The sequence below is a fragment of the Canis lupus genome, chromosome 22 (genome assembly GCF_003254725.2).
Source record: "Canis lupus dingo isolate Sandy chromosome 22, ASM325472v2, whole genome shotgun sequence".
Taxonomy (NCBI): domain Eukaryota; kingdom Metazoa; phylum Chordata; class Mammalia; order Carnivora; family Canidae; genus Canis; species Canis lupus.
The window spans coordinates 59399344-59425313 of record NC_064264.1 but is presented as its reverse complement, the minus strand read 5'-3'; the positions used below and the strand labels follow the sequence as shown (position 1 = coordinate 59425313).

General features: G+C 46.3%; 1 protein-coding gene across 12 annotated transcripts in view; it reads right to left on the bottom strand.

Moving 5' to 3' along the window:
• The window catches only part of ARHGEF7 (Rho guanine nucleotide exchange factor 7), a 126868-nt gene that overhangs the window by 5626 nt on the left and 95272 nt on the right, over positions 1–25970 (bottom strand). For 8 of the 12 annotated variants that reach the window (XM_025441044.3, XM_049099420.1, XM_035704651.2 and 5 more), the window contains 10 exons: positions 25382–25520; positions 24400–24459; positions 23625–23771; positions 21599–21685; positions 19163–19241; positions 18829–18968; positions 15934–16158; positions 13341–13434; positions 8966–9055; positions 6007–6183 (listed from right to left, as the gene is read on the bottom strand). In XM_025441044.3, the coding sequence (XP_025296829.1) occupies positions 6007–6183; positions 8966–9055; positions 13341–13434; positions 15934–16158; positions 18829–18968; positions 19163–19241; positions 21599–21685; positions 23625–23771; positions 24400–24459; positions 25382–25520 (1238 nt within the window). Of the gene's footprint in view, positions 1–1012; positions 1384–6006; positions 6184–8965; positions 9056–13340; positions 13435–15933; positions 16159–18828; positions 18969–19162; positions 19242–21598; positions 21686–23624; positions 23772–24399; positions 24460–25381; positions 25521–25970 lie in introns of those variants that run through there. The other 4 variants (XM_025441045.3, XM_049099421.1, XM_049099419.1 and 1 more) reach the window with 2 other exon arrangements.

Sequence of the window (25970 nt, the reverse complement as noted above, 5' to 3'; positions counted from 1 at the left end):
GAGACAAATAAGAGAAAGCTCAGCGGGACAAGCCGAGGTAAAAGTTCTGAAGGCCATGGAACATCCCGTGCTTCCAAGACATGCAACGTTCCCTCCGTTTTCATCTGAAGACTTAGTTCATGAGCTATTTTGCCCAGAAAAACAAAGGGATTCATAAGAATTCACATGTGCATAGACATGTAGCAAACAATGGCTTTGGCGACTTTGCTGTGAAGAGAAGTCATCGGACAACTTAGCCAGATACTAAGCGCCCTCGCCATCACCTGCTCCATCATGGTCAGACCACAACAGGCACCAGTTGTGTGTCCGTCACCCTTGGCTGGAAATACGACGTCTCATTAGCTCATTCACGTGAGGACACGACAGGATGAGATGTTCATGTGGCAGCGCTGTGAAAGACTGGCTTCCTTACATCTCTCTCTGGCTATGTCCACCACTTGTTGCTTCCTGGGCAGCTGGCTCACATCAGGTGCTGCCAGCACTCCCAGCTTCAAACACCAAGAGAAACCAGGGACACCTGTGTCGTAAGGTGACATGCATGGATCAGATGGCAGGTGCCATCCCACCCGCAGGAGTATGGAGGCCCAAGACTCGAAAACAGAGCTCACCCGCTCTGCAGAGCTGCTCTGAGAATTTAAGAATCACATCCAAGATCTTTTACCAGATAAAGTCACAAAGATAAAAGCCCTAAACTCCAATAGGTAACGTGACATCAGAGGACTAAGCCCATGAGAACTGGTGTAAGAGTCACACATACATGGTGGTTATTTTTGGAAACGCACTGAAAGCACACCAGAATTTACTATAAAACCTTCAGTTTGAGAATGTTACAGGCAAAATGTACAGACTTAATTGGTAATTCCTGAAAGGTGGTGTAGAAAATGATATGTACGGATTTGACAGTGCACCAGGCAGCTGGTAAACCGCAGCTTGTAGACTTTACTAGCCTGCAGAGAAATTCACAGGATGCTAATAATGTGCCTAATTTCAATGTAACATTTTTCTAGAAAACTTGGTTTTTCAGCAAAATAAAGGAATAGTCTCCAGGGAGGTTTATAAGTTTGTTCTTACAGAAATAGCCAAATTTTACGAAGTAGATTTATCACGTTATCTCAAAGATAACTTAAGTATTTCTAGAGGGATCACACCATGTTTTCCCTGAATTATTTAAGTTTGGAAAAACAACCGAACTCACGAAGAATGTTCTGTCACTTTATTTAAAAACATCTAAGGGCTGCAACACAGATGAATGGGTTCATGATGGCTCCAGCACATTCAAGGTCTGCATTTCCAGGAGGTAACGGGGAGCGATGGCTGGTAATACCGATTCCATCTTGTTCACATCCACACGATGACTTGCCTCGGAGCTACTGCTCCAGGCCCCTGGGAGGGAATATGTGCCCTGACCGGAACACCTGTCCAGAACTTTCCTGAAGTTGTTCTGACAGCTAGGAGAGAAAAGTTTCTTGTCCTCCCCCCACCCCCACTCGGCCCTCTGCTGCTCATCCCACTGATCTATGTGATCTGTGGACAAAGGTCTGGACTTCCTGGAGAGCAGCCATGCAGCACCTGGATCATCGCCCACGAGCCCACCCAACAGCAGTAAGGGGGACCCCCCTGAATAATGCTCTGTGGAAACATTTGGCATCACCTCCTTCCGTTTCTACCCTCAAAGTGCCTTCTCAGTTCGGAGGATACTTTGCTGCCCCTCCACCATCTAACAGGGGTTCTGCACCACATTGTTCTGGAAAAAGCTGATGGCTACAGCCACTTCTGGAAGGTCCACAGTACACACGTGGCATGTTGACAGTTTTCAGGAAGCGTGCAGTAGCAACACCCACCTACTTTAATTCAGCATTTCCTAAAGTCACCTGAGTGCTGACCCTCATCTCAGCAACATTGCATCATTTTGTATGTCACAGATCAAAAGGAGTGTTGGACTAGCCTACAACCCTGTCTGCGCACAACTGCTGGTTGGATTTGTTGTTGCTGTTCAGTACAGGGGTGAATACAATGAAACTATAATTTACACCTAGCACCAATCCAGCATTTCTCCAACTAGAAGACCCCCCCCCAAGAAGGTGTCTGCAGATGCCTAGGATCGGGCTACTGAGGCCCACAGACTCACACGGCACGGCAGCTGCACACCGCCCCCAGAAGGGGCTGCTCTGGGTCACACAGCTGGAGCCGGGTAGGAGAGGGTGGCTTGGGGAGCCAGGGAGTGTGCTGGTTCAGAGGTGTGATCTACAAACTGGAGACACTTGTAGTCCTGCCCACCCCCAAAACATCTGCAGACCCTCAGAGCACCATAGGTCTTCCAAAAACACGGATCTAGCGAGCGCTTGAATTGCACAGAGGACTTGCCTGGGCAGCACAGAGCCGGAGGCTCAAAGCCCAGGGCACCTCTCTGTGGTCAGACCGCCGCCTGACCAGAAACACTGATAGAACACACAGCTCCATCAACTCCAGGGCATGCATGTGTGCATGTGTGCATATGACTGAATCGCCTTGCCTCAAAAACCTAAACACATTGTTTGTCAGAAAAGATCATCTGCCTATTTGGCCAGCTGTCCAGTACATTTGTGGTAGCAATCCATAATTTCTTTAAATTCATAATCCCTCTAAAACCTGCACCTAATTATACTCAATTGAAACTGAACTTTCAGCCTGAAGGGAAAATATTACAACTTTCAGAAATTATTTACCAAAGGTCCTTTGTTATTTATGGCTATCACAGGATTCTGATTTTTTTTCCTTAGGAAAATGTGAGGAATCTCTTTAGGGAACAATTTGCATGTGTTTACTGCCTGCACCCTGCCCCAGCCCCACGTTGACACTCCTTTTTGCTTCTTAGCCAGCTGGGCATGCACTCAAAGACTGACCTTATTCTTAAAAAAAAAAAAAAAAAAAAAAAAAAAAAAAAAAAAAAAAAAAAAAAAAAAAAAAAAACCACAACTATTGAAGTTGGGCTTCCCCCCCCCCCCCATTTATGCACAAAGAACCAAGAGTGCTTCTTTCTGAACTCAAACCTTCTGGTGACTGAAAATTTCTTAAAAAAAAAAAAAAAGGAAATAAAGGCATGTCAGGAGTGACCCTGTATTGTCTAGAACATATTTGGTCTAAGAAAGTGCACATTTCTCTATCAAACCAGACAGAAAGTGTCCCGTTGCCTGGCCTTCCTCTGGAAGACAATGTACAGGAGAACAGCCAAATCATATTCAGTTGCAAGCTATGCTACTCCCCCATCCCCCAGTAACAAATATTAAAAGCCACAGGCTAGCAAATGCAAAATTTATTTCAACTGTACATAACAGATGTCTTTTTTTTTTTTTATAAAACAAACACTTCATTGCCATATGCAACCACAGACAATATGCATACTGTACAATACAATGCAACATTCAGGTATACATCCAACTGAGTCTTCAAATGGCAGTCACCCACTAAAAATGGCTTTCCCATTCACAGAGAAAAAGCACAATATATAGATTTTTTTCAAGGTCTTATACCACTATATACACATTACTGTGTTTTGGCAATTTTACGCAAAACACATAATATAGCTTATATACTGTGGCAAGCATCAATTCAATGTCCACACCACGCAGGCCCCCACGAAGGCCCAGGATGGCTCCCACCCACTTCTGGGTCCAGGGTCTGCACCCACACACTACCACTCTAACTGTGCATGCGGCCAGGACAGAGCTGCCCCAACCAGACTCCACCTGGGCATGCCCCAGCCCTCGGGGTGCCACGCCGCCATTGCCACTGAGGGACCGCGTTCAGGCCCGTGGCACTAACACTTCCAACCAGGTCACAAGAGCTAATGGTGCCAGACATTCAAAACAAGCCCCAACAACCAAAAGTCAGGGTGTCATTATGCAGTGATCCCAGCATCGGCAAAATCACTGCCCACGTGGCTTTCACTGGTACCAAAGGACTGATGGAATCATGTCAAACCTTGGTGTAGAGAAAATGAAAGGTCTCAGGAAGACAATCCAGACGACACTTGGCAATAAAGAAATATCCCTGTACGGCAACTGTGTACCTTAATGCTGGGGGGCATGTGCCGCGCACAACACGGGCTCACTGAGGCATGGCAAAGGCGTCTAAGCCAACGCACAAATGAGAGCCTCAAAGCAAACAAAAAGACTTTGTATTATCAGTGCCAGAAAAGGCGACTACTGTACGGATACAAAAATCAAACAACTGCTTCTCAGTTCAGTGCGTGAACTTCATAGCCCTATTTCTCCCAAAATTCCATTTATTATTTGGCTGAACACCTATAAATCCCATCTCTACCGTGGGTTAATACTGGGCTCTAATTTTAATAAGATGCTACTCAACTTTTTTATTTATACTAATTGATATAAAAATATGAAATCTCCAGATGGCATGAGTGGCTCAATAGATACTTGGGCACAGAAGTATTTGGAACGTTGGTTCCCTCAATAACTCACCGCACGCAGTATTCAAGCCATCTGACTCTGAGCACTACACCACTGCCAGGGTCCACCAGCTCCTCTGGGTATGTGAGCAACAGGACCCAATGCCCAGCCAACAAGGGCATAGGGTACGGCTCAGTCATCTGTGTGCAAACAGAATCAGACACCGAATACGTGGGTTTAGGGGTGGGGGGACCCCAGCCACTCTGGGGAGAGGGAAACAGGTTATTCCCACTTTATTATGGCATCTTGTTTTCTGAAGCTGGTTTCAACGAATACTTAACAACCTCGAGTTTCCATTTTCACACCAAGTGCAGCATGCATGAGAGACAATGACTAGATGTGGGTCTGGGTGCTACAACTGAATGTAACAGGTCACATTCAGTTCTTTCTGAAGCAGAAATTCATCTAAGTGAGGCCAGTGAAATCTCCTTACAACAAATTCCAGGGATGTGGGGGCACCCCTCTCCATCTGAGATTTTCTTATTAAGTGAGTTATATAGTAACTGAGGTCTTCAATGGACTCAGGTGTTCCCGTGACAATGAGGAATGAGGGTTACATATGATGGGTTGCTGTAAACAGAGTTTCACTGCAGCAAGCTGCTGAAAACAAACCATGTGTCCATCACAGGCAGCGTGACAGGGATGTCGGGGCGCAGCCAGGCTGGGACTGAAGCCAAGCACTCACCTGGCTCTGAACAGAGTCTCATGTACACCTTCAGAGGCTGAGTGCTTCCGAGTTTGGACCGAATCTTCAGTGGAGTGGCACGGGTGTGCTAAGCACCATTGAAGAGCAATTGCTCCAACTAAGGAGTGTTTGGTATGATGCTGTGGGGAAGGGTCTGAGCTCTGACAGTAACCAGGCCCTCAGAGAACCCCTAGCCCATGGGCAAATGGGGAGATGGGTTGGCTGTCTGTGGCACCCTGATGAGAGCAGATTCTCCTGCCATGGCCCAGAGCCCATGCTAGCCACACCCACACACGGCTCTCCATGGCTACAAAGCACCCTGAGGAGCCCTCAGAGCACAGCTGTCTGAACTGGACTGTGTCCTTCTACAGCATGTTTCCTTTGCCCCTGTCTTCAACTCAGTCATCAGTGGGTCCACTGAACATACAACATTTAGATCCCTAATCAGGCCAGTCTCCTCCATGGTGCTGGCACTTAGATCACAAACCTATATGTCTCAGTATAAAATATAAAAGTGTTCACACAGCTGTATCCAAAAAGAAATGAGATGGGTGCTACAGTGAGAACGGGAACCCAGAGCTGGAGAGCCACCGCCACCCACGTAGGAAAGGACCCTGGGGCGCGACCCCACGAGCGCACCGTCTCCTTCCACTGCGGCAGCTCGCATGGACTGTAGAACTGGCCAGTGGGCCTCCACAAAGTACAACGGGAAGTATCAGCAACGCTCTCAAAAGTTGTTAAAATATCACATAAAAGACAAGGAACAGCAAGAAAACATCTAAGAAAAGCAGGCTGCGATACAACAAGCATTTGTTAAGAAAAGCTCAGAAGTGCATTAGTTCTGGTGAGAGATATATGAGCAACAGCTCTTACGAGATGTAGAACCCATTCTGTAACTATGGGCTGTCCATATACTGTCATAGTCAGAGTCTTCCGAGAGGTCTGAAGGCTCCAGACGGGACAGGCTACTGCGACGACCCAAGGAGTCTAGACTTGATTGGTCGTCGTCGGCCAAGACGTGATTATGCATCAGGTCAGTGCCTTGCCATGCTACGACGGGGACGGATGGAGTGACAGGCAGAGGTGGGAGGGGACGGACAGGAAGAGCCACAACCAAAAACATGGAAACAAAAGCAAAAGGTGATGGGAAGAGAAGGAAGAGAGAAAATATTGTTAAAAACTGGCAACAATGTTCATTTCTCCTTATTTACGGTGGGTTTTAATAGCACAACCCGCAGAGTAAAACTGGATTTCAATAAACCGCAGTCACAATATTGTTCCCAAACTGTCCCTTACATAAGCCCATGTCCACGGATACTTCTATAGACATTTCACAAGTAATTCTATTCCACTCTATGAACCAGGAGTCTCGTTTAGGACATTTGTAAAAGGAGCCATTTATGCATTTCAGTAGAAAGTGTTCTTTATATGGACGTATGGAAGCAGGAGAGTCCCAGAGGAAGCTCTCCCGTTGCCAGTCTCTAAGTCCCCAGAAGTTATCTTAATGGTGGGGTCTAAACTTACCTTATCTAAACCACCAGCACCGTAAACATTTCAGAGCGGAGAAAGGGGCCCCCCTTGCAGCCGCACCACACTCAGAGTGCAGTGCTCCCCAGAGCTCAGCCAGGGCAACAGAAAAAGTAGGATGCCTGTTCCCACATTCCCAGTCCTGATGCAGACCCTTTTACTGGCAGGACAAGAGACACGATAAGCCAAGAGCCACTGAGTTCACAGGAGGGCGACAGGACAATCGGCATAGACAGGAGAAGAGAAAGCAGCCCGAGAGGAGTCAGCCACAGGGAGCAAGGGTGTTGGCCAGGCAGCCGCGAGGGAGGCATGCAGGGACACTGCGTGACGCACAATGCACACCACGGCAACCGCTGGCCATCCTAGTCCTGCGTCCACTCCAAATTCATTCCATTCCCAAACCAGAACAAGCAGAAGTGGGCCAGTTTGGATTCCTCCAATTAAATCCCTGGACTCTATGAAGATCACTACTTCTTGAGACAGAAATTGATACCAAAGATGTCTGGCTTGTAACATCTTGGCATCCAAACATACGCTGACAGGAGGTGAATTTTAAGGTCAAGTGTATTATCCTGTTTTTACTAAGCATTTAACTTGAAAAGAGCTACCTCCATTGTAACCCCACACTACCTTTCCAGCATCAAAGATCATTTTCCCCTCATCCTATCTGGTCCCAAGACTCCTTGAGTTACAGTCACCTGGGATTATACACAAGGCCCCAGACTATCAGCTGAAAACAAAAATCCACATATCATGCAATGCTCTTCTTACACAGGAGAAATGGAAACACGTAATACAGAGGACAAATAACGTACACAATCTACAGGCCATCACTTCCAGGCAGCCAAAGCAACGAGGCCACAGGCATGGGGCACGGTCTCCCAGATGAACAAATGAGACTCTCACAGACATACATACAAAGTTCATGTTACCCGGTCTGTTTACCTGACACTACCAGGTTAAAATTTTAAGTAATTCAAGTTGAGAGAATTCTTTAAAATCTCAAACTCAAAACCCAAACACTATGGCCACGTTTTACATAGCCTACTACTTAAAACACATTTCTTATCAAATCTAAGAAAACCAGTATCTCAAAAGACAAAATAGGCTGTATTTACAAATGACTGTTTGGCTTTACGTATACCCAACCTTCAGGCCTTTCTATGTCTCCCCCATTCTGCTGACCAGTTACTATGAATAAGCATTCTCACCAGGGCAAGTATCAAGTATAAACAAGAATTTCAATGGCGCAGATCGGACATTTAAAATATGGCCACAGAGAAGTCACTGCAGACTGTGCCTGGAGTTTGATCCTGCCAGCCCTACCTTTTTAAGCTGTCGCCATCTTTAACAAAAGCTAAAGCACGTAAAAATTCCCTTTCCCACCTGTCCTTTTTTCCAGAATCAGTCTTGACACTAGCTAGGATGCAGATTTGAACCGCCACAGAAAAGGTGGTGGGAATGAAGCAGTGATCAGCAATGTGCCCAAAGTCAGGGTGGAAAGGGAATCCAAAACACAAAATCCAACAGAAACAAGTTTCTATGCCAGAATACAGAGATCCAGTTCTCAAACAAAACAAAAACAGACCCAAGAAAGCCCACCTAGAAATGACAGTGCAGGACCCCGTGGTGCCCATGGCCCTGGCTCCAGTGAGAAGAGAGAGTAAATCAGCCCTTTCTTCTAAACAAACCACACACACCCCTGCATCTGCCCCATCTTCAAATGCTGGGAGGTTGCAAACAAGAAGAGCCCACTTTTTTTCCGTCAAAACAGATTAAGATTTTCTTACTAAGTAAGACTTTATGTATAAAGATAAAGGAAAATTCAATGGTGCTGCAATCTACCAAATAAATTAGCTGGGGTCTACTTCCAAAAATTTCTAAATGCATCATTTAAAAGAGGGGGAGGAATGGGGGCTAAAAAGGCTCTAGGTTATTTTTTACAATTCTATGAAAAAAAGACCCCACTAACCACACCAATAGCTTAAATAGCTTAAAAATAATTGAACCAATCTTCTGTCTTCTAAGCACATCTTCTCTAAATAGAAGAAAGCTTTTAAACTCTGGCAGCATCTCCTACGTAACGTTTCCCAACTGGACAGTGTGTAGAATTCCATTCTCTTACTGGCAGGTCAGCCCCTCTGCGGTGACTTAGGACGCCAGGCTGGCCAGCCAAGTGTCCCTCACTGAGGACTGCTCCGCCATGCCCACGGGTTGCATTTGGGGCCCAGCACCGGCCCCTCCTGATGGCGACTCTAACCCCAGTGAGGCACTGCAGTTCCTAGTCCGCAACTGTGAAACTTACTTGAGTTGAGGGTTTGCCGCGTTTTGGCGCTTGTACAGTAAGCTTCAATGACTTTCAGAATCTGTGCGTCTTCTTCCAAAGCAGCTGTGCCTGTCAAGATATGACACGCCACAATCAAGCTAAAAGTTGACATGTACAACAGGTCACAAACTAAAAAACAATTTCTCTATTTTCTTCTCAGATAAGGACTTTCCAATATTTACAAAGCAGTTCTATTTTTTAAAGTACTGTTTATGCATAACATATCTAGCAAAAAGGTTAGTACCCTAAATATATATATAAAAGCAGTCTTCCTAGCCCATAAGAAAGAGTGTCCTCCCATGCTGGAATTGAAGAACGGGCCAGGAACAAGCAACTCACACAAGAACACCATAAGAGGTTTATTCTCGCTAAGAAGTAACAGAACAAAGCATCAGGTTTTCACACACCAGCCTAACAAAAATACCAAGTCTGACAATCCCCAGTGCCACCCACAGCTGATAGCATGAAGACAGGTAGGACCCTGGAAAGCTCTGACCCTCCAGTCTGCACTCAAGAATTTATCTAGGATGAAAAAAAGCACAACCTCAACCTTGAAGGTGTTAAACCAGAGCTCCCCAATTACGGATTACTCCAGACACTGGCTTCTCGTGCTCAGACTACAGGTATGCAGAAGGATAGACTCTTCCAGACTAACAACATCTAGTGATATCAGTCCCGGATTCAGAACCTCACACCCAGCATACTTCACATGACCCTATGGTTGAACTATTCCTCTTTTCTGTTTTAAGTTTTCTATATTCTTTTATATTTTCTAAGATATCACCTTTGGGTATTTATTTTAAAAGGCTCACCTACTCTAATAAAAATGTAGAAGTATGGAAATCTTGAATATTTATAAGCTATATAAAGCCTCAACAATTTATGATAGTAAGATATGATATAAGGCAAGGCAGACATTACTAAAATATATAACATCAATGACTTCTGGGATTTTTATGGTTTCATATCTCAAATTTAGGTCTTTATAATCCACTTTGAGTTGATTTCTGTGTATGATGTAAAAAAGTGGTCCAGTTATCCCAACACCACTGTTTGAAGAGACTGTTCTTTTCCCCATCATATATTCTTTCCTCCTTTGTCTTGGAATGACCATATAAGCATGGGTTTATTTTGGCATTCTATTCTGTTCCACTGACGTATGTATATTTTTGTACCTATTTCAATTAGAACCAGCTTTGTAGCATAACTTGAAATCTGGAATTATGGTATCTCCCACTTTATCTCAAGATACCATATGATTCAGTAATTCCACTACTGGATATTTACCCAAAGAAGACAAAAACATTAACTTGAAAAGATAGAGGTACCCCTATGTTTACTGCAGCATTATCTACAAGAGCCAAGTCATGGACACAACCAACCCAAGTGCCCACCAACAGATGAATGGATAAGGAAGATGTGTGTACACACACACACACACACACACACACACAGGAATATGACGCATGCATAAGAAAGATGAGATCGTGCCATTTGTGACAACATGGATGGACAAAGAATATTGGGCTAAGTGACATACATCAGACTAAGGAAGATAAATACCATGATTTCACTCATATGTGGAATCTAAAGTAAAAACAAAGAAATTTTTAAAAAAGCACCATTAGACCTGTAACAGAGAACTGATGGCCTGAGGAGTAAACAAGCTGGGGAATAGGAGGTGCCAAACATCCAGTCAAGGAGTCAGTCGTGGGGATGGAAGGCACAGCATAGGGAATACAGTCAATGGCATGTTGGCGCTGTATGGTCACAGATGGGAGCTGCACTGGTGTTAAGCATCGCATAGCATACAGACTTATGGCCTGGAACTCACGGAACAATGTGTGTCAACTACACCAAAAAATTTTTTAAAAAGAAAATACAAATCTCAGCACCAAGAGTTTAAGAGCTATGGAGAAAGGGACTTAAATGTCACTGAATGGAGCCCATCGTTTCATGATGGGCTCTTCCCTCAGGACCAAGAGAGGGCCTTCCTCATTTTACTTCAGGACCTGCTGAATGGCAACCTTACAGGCACGTCATTCCACCTCTGCCCAGAGGACAATGACCTTTGCAGGTGACAACCTGTCCAGACGATAGATCAGATGGCTACGTCATATGTGGATTGGTACGCTCAAAGAAAGCACACTCACCGGCCTCTGCAGGATATAGCATTAAGTCTATGGTGATCCTCCTTTCCTCACATTTCCTACATGGCAAAGGCTATTGATTCCGAACGTAAGCAAGACTAAAATAACTTGGGAAATTACCATGGGACTATACCCTCCTGATACAGATGTCACACAGCTCACATCTCTCCTCTAATCCACATGGAACCCCTGGCTCTCCTTTCAATCTCCCAGTCTCTCCACATTCCCTCTGCTGGTGCCTCACCTCCTCAGACCCAGACTCTGTCTTCCTCTTCACAGTCCATCTCATGGCTTGAGCAGTCCTGAATTCTCACCACCTGCCAGGGCCTGTGATTCCTCCTGCAGGAATCCTTCCCAGCCCTGGCACGACTGTGCTGGGGGGTCGTCCTGTGTGCTCTAGGACATTAAGCAGCATCCCTAGACTCTACCCACTATAAGGCAGCAATACCCACACCCAATTGTGGTAACCAGAAAGGCCTCAAGATGTTAGTATCTCCAGGGGTGCAAAGACACCCCCAGTTGAGAAACCACAGCTGCAGGCTCCCTCTTCAAAAAAATCTGAACTCTGTCCATGATGACTACACCATCGTCACCTGGTCACCTCACTCAGTTTGCCTCCTACCTGCCCCCCCCACTCCCACTGCTGCTCACCTGCTCTCAATACAGAAATCCATGATACTGTTCAAACCCAGGCCCAGCACCCTCTCTGCTGACAGCAGGACTGCAACTGCCCAACTGCTCAAGGCACCTTTGAGGGTCCTCTCTCACCACCACCCCACCACCTCCTGCATGAGCCCCAGGGGCTCACCCACAGAGACACCTTTCAGTAGAAACAGGAGACTAAACAGGTCAACAGTGTGCTGTGCAAAGAGTGGAGGAGGGAGAGATGCTGGGGCCATTTTAGAAAGGGTGGCCAGAAGGTAGGGGGAGTGGCTGTCATTCAAATAAGCACCTTGTGCGGATGGAGGAAACAGCCCAGTGGATGACTGTGGGAGAGCTAGTTCCCAGGCACTGGCTCTAGAGCCCCCAAGGCAGGGCTCTCCTGACCCCTTTCACCAGATGCCCTGGGCACGTGGCCCATGCTTAGGATTAGGAGGACAACGACCACCATGATGGCAAACAACACAGTGCCCACTGCAGTACACGGCAGGGGGCGGAATACTGTGAGCGTCCCAGGCCATTCACTGCATCTGCCACTTCCAGCTTATCGTCCTGGGACAATTGGTGGAGCAGGCCCATGTGTGGGCTGCCTGGGCTCTGGGGATCCTGCAGAGCCCCCGAACCAAGCAGTCGCCTTCCTTGGGGCAACATTAGCCACACTCATGTTCTGACTAGAAACGTCTCTCCATGAGTTTTTTTTTTTTTTTATAAACAAATCCCTGGAGGGTCCCAGATAAATATGGCAAAAAAGAAGAGCAATGCTCCACAGTCAGGACCTGTGACAGGTCCTAGGCACGTGGGGAGTAAGGGGATGCAGGGGGCCAAGGAGACAGAGGTTCCCACTGTCTGGGCCGTTTCCCTATTGAGCCTCAAGTCCTCCTGCTGTGCCAGACAGTCCCACAGCCATCTGTGCCCATGGAACCCCTTCTGCCCGTCACACCAGAAAACCAGACTGGCAGTGGGAAGAAGTGGGTGGGCATTTGCGCACACTTACTCTCTCCAGTGGCATCTCAAAATAGCTCTACTGGCTCGCACGATCAACTGAGCATCTCCCGTGAGCCAGGCTGTCTGGGAGGTCAAGTGTTGAATCCAGCACCACTCCCAGCATTTCACAAGTTTATAGCCAGGCAGTGAGAGTAGTACAAACATGGAGAAACGAGGACTATGGCCGCAAAGCAGGGTGGGGGTGTTCCCCAGACACATGAAGACCACAGGGCAAGGAAGGGCCAGAAAGAGCAGGCAGCCCCAGGTCCACCCTGCACACCTGGCTTGGATTCACAGGACAAGGAATCAGGGAGGCCCAGAGCGCACAAGCAGTTCCATCAAGTAGGAAACCACACATGGCATTGCTAGGCAGCTTTCCTGCTTGTGCGCGTCAATGCCGAAAGGCTTCGCTGCTCTCACTCCTCAATGCTCTTTACACAAGACGTCAAGACTCAAACCCCACAGCTGAAGCCTCTAGAAAGCCACCAGCCCTCTATTCCATGAGTGCTATGCACAAGATGGGCCCGTGTCCTCTGCCACACGTGCAGTGTATTACTTACTTTTCCGCAGTGCAAACTCTTCATCTGAAGGCTTCCGCTCAGGCTTGCGCTTAGGTAGCAACTTTTTCATGGTCTTGGGACTCTTACTAAGATCCTAGAGAGAAAAAAAGAGGAAAAAGTGCTGACATTCCAAAGGCAGTAACTTTTCCTGGTGTGTGGATGAGTCGGTGACGGCATGAAATAGGAAGCAACTGGGATCCCTGGGTGGCGCAGCGGTTTGGCGCCTGCCTTTGGCCCAGGGCGCGATCCTGGAGACCCGGGATCGGGTCCCACATCGGGCTCCCGGTGCATGGAGCCTGCTTCTCCCTCTGCCTATGTCTCTGCCTCTCTCTCTCTCTGTGTGACTATCATGAATAAATAAATAAAATCTTTAAAAAAAAAAAAAAAAGAAATAGGAAGCAACTACAGCCACTCACAGTGAAGAGCTCCCTACTTTACTAGTACTGGGAGTTCTTGGTCAGCTGCTGAGCATTCATATAAAATCAATAGGGCTCAGGCTCTGATGGAAACCCCTGTGTCACTGGGACCTGTCAGCACTGTGACAACACACCACAGAGGTGTTGCAGGCTCGCAGCAGACCAGCAGCATCTGGAGAGGAGAGGGGATGGCTGGCTGACACAGGCAGAGATGCATGCATGCTGCTAATTCTGGAGCAGACCCATCTGTTGTAGAGAACCAGAGAAAGACCCGGAAAACTAAGGCTATTTTTAGAGGAAAGGCAAAAACAATTCCTTCTGGCAATGACTGGAGGCCTCAAGAAAGGAGGAAAGGGAAGAGATCTGCCCATGGGCCTTGAGGGAAGAGGCATGCAGACGACAGAGCACTGGCTCTACCCCTGGTGTGCACATGCCAGCTCACGCCTAAGTCACAATGCAATGGTCTGCCCCTCCCCCTGAAATACAGCTACCAAAGACCACACAGCAGTTGGAGATACACAGAGCAGGCTACAGTCCACCCAGGCAGGCCAGGCGCCAGCTGCCAAGCGTGTACTCAACACTGAGAAGGTCTCACTTCTGCATCACACAAGGCATATGAGCTATTTGTGAATCTTAAGCTGTGACACCAACGTGGGCTACGGGAGGGAACAGACTGAGAGCATAGAAGGGACACAGTTTGGTTTTTAAAGGTAGCTCTTCCAAGATCTCCTCTGCTAAACTGTATGGGCTCTTAAAAATGCAGCAGAAACCTGTTTCCAGGGCAGCCCAGGTGGCTCAGCGGTTTAGCGCCCCCTTCAACCCAGGGCATGACCCTGGAGACCCGGGATCGAGTCCCACATCGGGCTCCCCACGAGGAGCCTGCTTCTCCCTCTGCCTATGTCTCTGCCTCTTTCTCTCTGTGTCTCTCATGAATAAATAAATCTTTAAAAAGAAAAAAAAAAAACCCGTTTCCAAAAAAGTAAACACAGCACATGTTGTATGGCTTCCACACTTCAAAACGAACAGAGACAGAGCCCTGGGTAACACAGCATGCACACACAGGCTGCATGCCAGCCCATGGACCCACGTGCACACTCTGTAAGAGAACCTCTACTAATCGTTCAGAGGTACTCAGTGACACGGGGCCACTGTTACAGATCCCAACCCTGGTCCTGCAGAACCAGATGCCTGGGTACCTCCTCTTCTCAGCCCACCCTTGACCTCCCAGCAGGGAGATCCACACCGGCTAAATTAGTAACAGACACCAACATCCGCCATGTTAAGTGCCCGTGGCAAAGAAACCTAGGACTTGGGCATGTGATGACCAGCAAGAAAGGTCCTAACAGCAAAATTCAGTAACAAAAACGTGTAGAAGGCAAGTTATAATCTATATAATACTCCTGTGGGTCGTAAATCATTGAGGGCTGCTAGCAAGGTGGAGGGTCCAGGGCCTCAGGCAGATGCTACCTCAAATGGACCTGGAGAGGTGCACCAGGACATCCCACCCCACACCCCACACTCAGGGCTGGCACTCAGGCTGTCCATGTGAAATCACACTCAGACCTATGCCCAGCACTTGAGTTATGGCCTTCCTCAAGTGCAAATATTTCTCAGACCGTATTTCTCGAGGTACTTCCTTTCCTGCACGTTGGTTCAGCATAAGCATCTGGTGTGACCATGCAGGACAGCTTCGGGAGCAGAAGACTTGGATCTCCAACAGAGTCAGAGAGCCCCACTCTTCCACCTTCATTCACGCATGTGGTCTTCCACTCAAACAGCTACTCGTGACCAATGCAGGGTTCCAGGTGGGCCTTCACTCATGCCTGGAAAAGGGTCAGAAAGCCTAGGCCACACCCAACATGAACTAGACATGCAAAGTACATCGAAGGTCCCCAGAGGCCAGGTCCGGGGAAGCCCTCTGCTCCAGGCTCCAGGTAGCAGGCAGCAAGGCTCATCCGCAAAGGGCACAGAGGAGCAAATGCCACCCAAAGGAGAAAGGGAAGAACCACCAAGGCAGACCTTCACAGTTCTGAACCAGGTTTGTATTTTTAAGTCAAAGAATTGCAGATAGAAATATAGAATTTTCTGTATTTCTGAATTCTCTAGAATGAGGCACAGAATAGCCAACCTAACACACCAAGACGTCAACTTCACACTCGCTGGTGCTCAGACCTCACCTCCTTGTAGCAGAGAGCTGCCGAGGGCCGCAGGGGTGGTGCAGGTCGCAGGCAGCTCAGGCTCCATGGCTTGGGGGTCTTTGGAGGCTCCAGGGGCCCCCAGTTGATGGTGGTGTGGGGAGTGCCGTGATGGGAGGGGTGGGGCAGCGTGTGGTAGGCAGGTGTCAGGGGCACTGGCTTGCTGTCTGCATGCTTGCTGGATGGGGCGATCGGATGGGAAGGGAGCTGTGAGGGGAAGATTGAAAGAGATCAATATGTAACAGCTGCCACCAGAGGTCCCTCAATCATGAGGTTCTGCCCATTTCTAGAATACTACCAAGCTGTTGTCGTTTCTTTCATCTCTAACCCCAAGCAGTCAGCTTCTGAGGCACCCAACTACCGTGTGTCAGGCCAGCTTGGGGGCACAGAATGCGGAGGTCCAGATCCAGGCACCCCACCACCACCTTTATTTGCCATGGAGTAGCATTTACAGAAAGGTGTTCCATTTAGCATAGACCAGAATTATGTAAAAGAACAGGAATTCCTTGTACTAGGAATGTGATTATGGGGGAGGGTAATTCTCCCTACGCATGCATTTACGGCTGGTGATTAAGGAATGGGCAAAACTAGGGCCACATGCCTGTTTTCATTTAAAAAGTTTTCACAAGACACAGCCAGGCCCATTCCTGTTGATGGCTGTAAAACAAAAGCACAATTGCAACAAAAACCAGATTGCCTGTAAAGCTGAAAATACTTGGTTTCTTTGCAGAAAAATTTTGCCAATCCCTAAGGTAAATAAAACAAGTTATTTTCTCAAAAAAACAGCTTTAATCAAAATAAAATTAAACCTAGTTTCTCAGAAACATCATGGGGTTTATATTCCTGGAAAACCCAAAAATATTCCATCACACTGACAATTAAATGCAAAAAAGTTCAATAAAAAAATACTCAAAATCAAGCAATGACCTCAAATTACCCAAACCAATAAGGCATGCTTAATGAAAGAGCGAAGTGTTCTCTGCTGGAAATCAGGGTGAGATCATCATTCAAAAGAACTGCCTATTTGAAACACATGCTTAATGAGCAGCCTGGCACTGGCTGATGCCACAGCACTCCAGGGCAAGAGCAAGAAACTTCCTGCAGCACCCACAGACCCGTGCTGGTTGTACATGTGTTTGTGCGTGTGTACGTGCATGTCCTGTAACATGCTATACAGCCACTACATAACAATTTTTTGAAACTACATAAGAGAAACTATGTAGTTTTGAAACTACAAAAGGAGAAAATGATGAAGATCTCTTCCAGCAATAACATCAAAGTAAGTAATACCTGGACTTACTTCTCCTTAAAGTTGTTAAAAGATAATGGTCTATGCTAAAATGAGAATATTCAAGCTGGACACAGCTAGATCACAGGGATAATACAGGATACCTGAAAGAGGAAACTGCCCTAAAAAGAATATTTAACATTTCAAAAGCCTTATATGTGAGAACACTGCCAGGGTTCAGAGAACAAAGTTTTGCCTGGCATGAAATCCTGTTGGTTTGGTTTCAAAGTGTTGCTGACAATATGAAGCAGCACTTCCATTTTTCTTCAACACATACACATGTACATACAGTATCTTTGGAATAAATTTAGTTCCATGTAAGCTAAGCATCTTTAGTATTTTTTAAAGCATGAAAAAGTTATAAATGGCAGAGCCATTCAAAATGAAATGTTAGCTAAAGCAAACAAGTAGTCCCAACCTCCAAACTGTCAAGAGAAACCAAGTAAGAGAAAACTGATTTGAATGTTATGCTACAAGGGAGCCTGGGTGGCTGAGTCAGTTTAGTGTCTGACTCTTCATTTCAGCTCAGGTCATCATGTCAGGGTCCTGGGATTGAGCCCTGCATGGGTCTCCATGTTCAGCAGGGAGTCTGCTTAAGGATTCTCTCTCCTCTGCCCCTCCCCCCACTCACGCACGTGCACATTCTCATATAAATCTTTAATTTAAAAAAAAAAAAAACTTAAGAGGTGCCTGGGTGGCTCAGTGGTTGAGTGTTTGCCTTTGGCTCAGATCATGATCCTGGGGTCCTGGGATCAAGTCCTGAGTTGGGCTCCTTGGAGGGAGTCTGCTTGTCCATGTGCCTATGTCTCTGCCTGTGTCTCTTGTGAATAAAAATTTTTAAAAAATAAATATATAAATAAAGTGTTACATTACTGTCACTCCTCCTGAGCAAAAACTTGAATGCTAAGGATAATGAATGCAGAACTGAATCACACGGTACAAAGTCCAAATAAAGATCATGACAATCTAACAGGGATGTGAGAAAAACCTGCCACCTAGAAATGCTGTGCACTCACAGGTCACTTGTGAGTTCTAATTCAATACTGTGTGAGAAAGATGAGGGAGGTTGTGACAACTTGATATCAGTATCTTAAGCATAAAACACCAGGAAAGAGAGGTTTTATTATTTTTTTTTTTTGAAAGAGAGGTTTACAACCGACACTTCATGCTCACATACTCTGAAATGTTTAAAAATATAAAAAGTCAAAGAGCTGGTGAGCTCTTCTAAGTAGAAGATAAACAGATTTCTTACAATCAAAACAATGATTAAGAGTCTCAGGGGGGAAAAAATCAATGGATTGGTGGCTCTTGATGTTTTAGGTGAAAACCCCCATGAGTTGGGCTCCTAGACCCCTTCTAAGCTGAGTGCCAGCAAACCACGAGCAGGGCAGCACAGCTTAGGAGCAAGAACTGTGAGGCAATTAGCTGCGCCACACGGACACGCCAGTATCCGCAGGCAAATCTAAGCATGTATTTTGTACTCCTGGTGCAGATACTGCCCATGCTTCACAGTACTTGCTCACTCACTGACAACCCAACCAAAGGCTGACCCTCTGGTGTGGAGGCAGAAGTACGGGAGGAGTCCTTACAGTGTGAGACGGCACAGAATGCGGCTTGATGGTGGGGTTGCCGACAGAGGTGACCTTGGTCTGCTTCTGTAGATGGTCCACCCACTCGTGGAGGTCCTGCTGGTTGTTGCAGGACACTAAGATCCGTTCAATCATGCTTCCTGGAAGCGAGAAGAAACACACTGAAGTGGGAAAGCAGGCAGAATGCACACACAGGCACATACACACCCAGAGGAAAAATGAATAGCGCTTAACCATCAGCCCCTCTGGACAGTCCAGCAACAATCTGCACACAAATGGTAAGCTGCCTCTCATCACCGTGACAGATAGCATCCACAAAGTCTGTGCCTATCACCTGATATTTCAAATGCATTTCTATGATTTTCACTGTCCTCAAGCTTTGTGATTGTCATTCCTGTCGTTGGTAGCTTTCCCTAAAAAAGACCCCCCCCCACAAAAAAAACAATTAGTGCTTTTCTAGTAAAGAAGGTACCATTATCAAAATAAGTATTAAATGATTTTAGAAATGGCATTGGAATTGTGTAAACCAAAAAAGCTCTTTGGTTGTGCCATATGCACGTATATTACAAAATCTCTACATCAAATAAGAAATCATAACATCATAATAAAAAAAAATGGAGCCAGCATTAAGGTACAGAGCAGCAACCAGAATGAAACAAATTCCATGTGATGCATTCTTCTAAACACAAACATCAGGACACAAGAACATGGCCTATTTAGGACAAAAAACTAGAGTCCACAGTAGTTATTTCAGATGCCATAAGGAAAGGAGGCACTGATCTGCCTCACAAAGAAATTCCGAGGGAGTTTCCCATCAGAAAGCAAAACGAGAAGTGAGAGCACAAGGACTCGGACAGGAGTCACGCTTGGTTGTGCGCCAGAGAAGTCAGCGGGTACATGGAGCACCACAGAGAATGCAGAGAACGGTGGGAACCAGGATGGGAAAGGTCAGCAGACAGACATCAGAATGGGGAGGCGAATGAAGCATCAGTGGCACTGGACTAAAAAACAAAATATACTCCTCACCACACACGGTGGCCGAGGCCTTATGAGAAGTCTGTTGGTGCTTTGTCAGGGAGGCAGACCCACTCCACAGCTCCCAAAGCAGCAGCTCTCAGCAAGGTCAGGGGCACCAGAGCGGACACCAGCAGAGCCATGGCTGGCTGGGCACTCTCGACTATCAGAGGTGCTGCCCAACATCCCACAGCACACAAGGCAGTCTCCTCGCCCCGCCCAGGCAGGCAGAGAGCCTGTCCGGAAGTTCACGAGGTGGCACCTTAAACAGTGCTTGCCATTTCTGTGGTCAGATATACTTGAAAATGGCTGTACGCTGCACGCTCCTCTCCACGAATCCTGGCACACAGAAGTGTAATGAAAGCTTTGGGAGTGCTACAGAAAATGCAGGTGCAGTGCCGGGTTTAACCTAGCACCGACATCAGTGGACAGCACATTCCTGGAAGGAATGAATGCTTTGCTACATTCCAAAGCCAGAAATGGGGAATGACAATACACAGCACATGGGTCACATCACTTAGACACCCTTCCCAGGACACTCTGCACTGAACAGAAAAGTGGATCCCATTGGGGGCATGAGCCCCCAGCAACACGTCAATGCCAACACCCAGAGCAAACGTGGCATGGGCACCCTTCTCATTGCTAGGGGACTGAGTCTGCCCTAAACGGCAACCTCTGCTCCCTCAGGTCTGAGCAGGTCCCATTCTCAGCCTCTTGGGGCACAAGACATGAAGCCAGAATAGGTTGGCAGGAAGGACTCAGCTTAGTGTTCACTGGGGCCACCTAATAAGGCAGAGCTGCCAGTTTGGGGGAATCTGAGTAGGTGCCAATTCACCCAGATGCCTGCTCAGCAGCACACTTACAAATTAAGAGACACTGTCTTTCAGGGTTTACCTACACACACCACCTTCATCAATTTTAAGTGCTCTTTTTGGAACAAGTGTAGAACAACTCTTCCTCTCTGGGTGGCAAAAAACTATGTGGAGGCACAAACATGCCATGGATATCTTGGACTCAGGGTTCACCCACGTTCATGTCCAGGATGATGGAGGACAATAGACTATGTTTGAAGAAACTCACAGAGAGTAATGAGTCTTGTGAAACAGGACCTGACAACTGGCCAGGCCTAGCGATGAGCTACAGGGACACCTGACCTCCTGTGACTACACAGAAAAAGGCACTGAAGCCCTGCCAGAAGTACCTACTAGTCAGAGAAAACAAGCTACTTAATAGCTCATTTTAAATTTCTGTAGAGAAAACATCTCCCCCTTTACATTTTCTTCTTAAACCAGCTCACTTATCTTCTCAAAGTGTCAGCAAAATGACTAAAACTAAGGTTAAGTGATGACTTGCTAATAGTTGTGTCACCCGACCCTGGCCAGTCTCCGGCAGCACCAGGCCACCTCTGGGGCCTTAGGGCCCATGCACTCCCACTAGCCCAGCTCACCACACCACGGGGCAAAGTGGCAGCAATCAGACAGGACTGCAGGTGGTAACATGGCTGCTTTGCAGCTCGAGCAGCCAGTGTCCTTAGAAGGCAGCCCTACAATGTCACTGGTCTCCTCTTGATTTTGCTCAGATTAACTCGAGACTCTGAAGAGTCACATAGAAACACAGGACCTACATGTACATGATCAACTAAGGAACAGTGTGGAAATAGAGACACATAGTACTTCACCCAAACATCCAAAACGTGCCTGGGAAAGATCCTCAGATCCACAGTAACAATAAAATATAGATTTAAAATGTATTTTACCTGATAGATAAAACCACTCATCCTAGGACTGGCAGACAACATTAGCAAAATATTTGGGAAGAGCAGAAGATATCTCTCGTTCTTTTCCTAATGTAAAAGAACAAACAAATCATCTTGTTTTTAAAAGATACAGATGTGAGAACAATTATTTACATTAGATCATAGGAAATATGTACCATATTTCCTTTTTTCTACCAAATTTTATCAGCTAAAGTGAATGGAAACAAAATTTATGATAATCTTAAACGCACAAGTAGCCCCTACAGCAGCTTTAAAAAAAAAAAAAAAATCTGGTTAAGGAGTTTAGTTCTGCCATTAACTCCTTTTAATTAGTCTAAATTTTTTTTATGTTTGAAAGAAAATGAAGAACCTTATAAGTTTGGGGGTTGTGATAGAGAACAGGTGGACCTTTCAAGGTGATGGATGACAGGATATAATGCTAAAAATCAACCTTGGTCTATTAATAATTACTGGCACTTTCCTTAAAGCCCAATACATCAATTCATCAATTCAGCGTTGTTTCAGCCATGTTATTAAACCTCACCTAGTTTACATGAAAGACTTAAAAGCATTTCTATTAAAAATCACTTGCTTCAAAAAGGTTTTTATTTAAAAAAAAAAAAAAAAAAAAGTCCCAGAGAGACCACAACCAAAGGACAGAGATTCCCGGAAACGTAAGGAACACAGAGCCCTTTCCATGAGCGGCCATTTCCACATGTCCTGCAAATGCCAAGGGTTCCAGAAGCAGGGTCCTCCGCAGAGTCCTCCAGAGCCAGCCACATGCAACGGGCTTTGAAAACCAGTTGTGCACTTCCAACTTGTGTGACAACACTTCCTGTACACCATGCATGGGGGTGCACAACCAGCAGCGGGGGAGTCCTAGGAGCCCAGACTCTGCGGCACACCACCATCAAGAAACCTGTGTGACCCACCACCATCTTTCCAGTTGCAGCTTGGAACCACTGTTTGAGCACACCTACTCAAGGTTCACAGATCTCCCATTATAAAGAAAACGCTGCTTAAAAACTAAAGAAATATTTCCCCAAAATTAAAAGTACATGATTAAAAGACTGTTCATAGAAATATCTTGGGTCTTTCTCAGTCAACAGAGTAAACTAGAAAGTCATGATTTCCTACAATCCCCAAACTGGTACTAGTTTCGGCTTTCTTACTGTCCTAAGAGTTTCATGGTTGGAAATGGATCATTAGCATATTTTGATCATGTTAACTACTGTTCTTGGTTTGTTTTGACACACACAAAGGTAGGACAAAACTCAAAAAGAGATGCTTGCTTGGTGAGCCAGTGAACAGAACTCCTGTGCAGAAAAACAAACTGGTTTCCTTGGGTGGTGATACAAGAGTCTGCTCTCATCTCTCCCTTAAATGAAAACCACCAGGTAATGGATTTCCACAACTGCTAACCAGGAGGGATGACAGAACAAGTAGAATGGACTTCCCAGAATGACAGTGTCAGCAGGAAGGCCCAGGCCAGGTGGGAACATACAGACTGCTCTACAGCAGACAACTTCTGACAGTGGTCCTGTGTGGATACCACCTTTTGGTTGACACAGGTTGATCATCACTCATCCTGGCCAACATAAACTGGTCAAGTGGTCCACCGTGAGCTGCACCTCACTAACACAGCAGAAGCCACTTTAATTTCACACAAGGACAAAAGGTAGAAAACAAATTAGGATACAGGAATCCGAATAAATCTGACGCTCCTTTAAAATCTCTTATTAACATGATCATAAAAGCATAAACATTCTAATGTATTTACATTCTTAACTATCACTGAGGCATCTGAGAAAGTATTTATAAAACAAATTATATACTTAATACAAATTATGTTCAGTTCTCAAGTCCATCTTTCCCCAAGACATTCTCCATTGTTTCAGGAAAAACAATTTGGAGACCAGAACAGGACCACCAGCAGTCCAGCAGCCACCCTGTCCCTCCACTCTGTTCTGTTCCCACCCACGCTGCAGAGCGGAACACCTCGCCATAGCGCTCTGGCCCTGTGTACCTCACTTCCAGCGCACTGAACCATGACCTGGGACATGTAAACAACGCTGCCCAGGGTCGTAATGTCATCTCCCTCCCAGCTCCGGATGGCTTCCGTCAGTATCTGCAATTCCAGTTCCTTCCTTTTCCGTACTTCTTGACACTGGGCCTGAGACACAGAAATCACTGTTAGAAGACACAGAAACTTCCAGAACCTGAAGTACTGACCATATTACTTTGTTTAAGACAGGTGGTCGGTCTGTTGAACGAGGATACGATGAACTCACGAACACAGAATTAAGAGGGGCAAAATGCATGGCAGCTTTGGTGTCAGAAACATTACTGTAGAATGATACAGCAGATCTTGCTGCTCTTAGAAGAAAAAATGCAGACTGGACAAGAAGGTATTTCTAGTGTTACTGGTCTCTGCTAGTGCAAAGAAGCAGGGGCCAAGAGTAGGTGCTGCCTGTGCTGTAAGTCAGGCACATTTCAGAAACACTGGGGACATGGTGGCAAGGGGACAGAGTGGGACTCCATCCTGTAACTCGCCAAAGACCCTACCCTTGCAGGAGGACCTTTATAAGTAACTATAGCATCAAGTTTATTTTTCCTGGTCTACACAGCCCAGGAAAGCATGCGAAATTTACCATCATGGTAAATAAGCTACCATGTTTATTTTTTAGTATACCCAAATTCTCTCAATTTATCATTGGACTTTCTTAGGTGATAAAAATTTTTCTACATTCCCTTGTCATAATGATGTCAGAAGGGCAAAGCCATAATATATAATCACTTACTGAGAGATTTTTGAAGGCAGTCATGGATTTCTGAATATCTTGTCTATCTGGATGATAATCCTTTGACAGAAGAAACACTATTAGCTCTTATAACGTAAAGTTTTTTCCTTCTTCAAAAAGCACTCTACACACTAGCTTGAAACTTCCCCAATACTTTTCAACCCACAACAGGTCTTATTTTCCTTAGCAAGAAAGCGCCATTCTTATTCTGACAGAGCCACTGGACTTTGGGGGAAAAGCCCAAGGCAGGAGCCTGCACCCCGACCCCCATCCGGCCTCCCACAGGACCTCTGCTGCTCCAGCACCGAGAGAGCAGAAGTGGGCAGCGGGGCAGGAGGCCATGGGGTGTACCCTTCACAGGGAAGGTTCACCAACTCTTACCCAGAGAGCACCCTGGACAGAAGCCTCTGCCAGGCCTGTAGCCTGTTCCCCAACAGTAAGACAAACCCAGATCAAGAATGGATGGATTCTATCACGGTTACTGCTGAAAAGGTTACCGCCTACCCATAAATAAGGGTCCTAAACAGGGAACCCTCACTCAATGCTACTTAAAATTGAAGTGAATCGGGACACCCGGGTGGCTCAGCAGTTGGGCACCTCCCTTCGGCCCAGGGCGTGATCCTGGAATCCCAAGATCGAGTCCCACATCGGACTCCCTGCATGGAGCCTGCTTCTTTCTCTGCCTGTGTCTCTGCCTCTCTCCATGTCTCTCATGAATAAATAAAATCGTTTAAGAAAAATTAAACTGAATATTTTCCAGCTTTTGGAAATCTTCTAACAGCAGCAGTGGGTGACAGAGAAGATGAAGGACACGTTTTTTATAGAGCTAAGGAGGAAACCTGGTATTTCACAAAATCGTTTTGAAAATCCATCAAGTCAAAAACCCTTGCAAAGTACTTGGTTGGTTCTGGTCTCTGAAATGAACTGAGAGTTTCTGACGGTGCTAATGGATTCCGAGTGGCAGGCACACGGCACACAGTACCTCCATGTGTCTCTCCAGCTCCTTGAGCAGCGTGGGGTACTTGTCCAGGCGCATGAACGGTCTGCTGAGGCCGGTGGTCAGCACCAGGATCCCTGGGCTGCTGGCACCTCTGGCCTCCATGAACTCTCCCAGCTGCTCGCTGAGCAGCCGGTGGCCATGTGGAAAGAGCAGACGGCGCAGCAGTTAGAGCAAGCATGGAAGCAGTGGACGACAGTCTCCCCACCAGCAGCACCAGGTTGTGAAATGTAACAGGGTCTACCACTTTACACTTAGAGCCAAACAGGTACTGGCTACATTGAAACACCAAAGGGGAGAACCCCAGAAGGTTCATGCCATTACTGCCCTGGTTATGAGTAACAACAGCCTTGCATAACCGAAACCACTCATTCCATTCACAAAAGGCCACTTCGGCAAGTCTAGTTCATACAAGAGTGTCCATATTTCAGCAAGCATTCTTCAGGCTAGAACAGATTTTGATTATCTGGGTACCTTGAGGTAGAGGGAGGGAGGAAAAGGTACAAGATGCTTCAGAGCTGCAGTAACACTCTATGTGTCCACCAGCACACCCACCAGCCCCTAAAGTACTCTG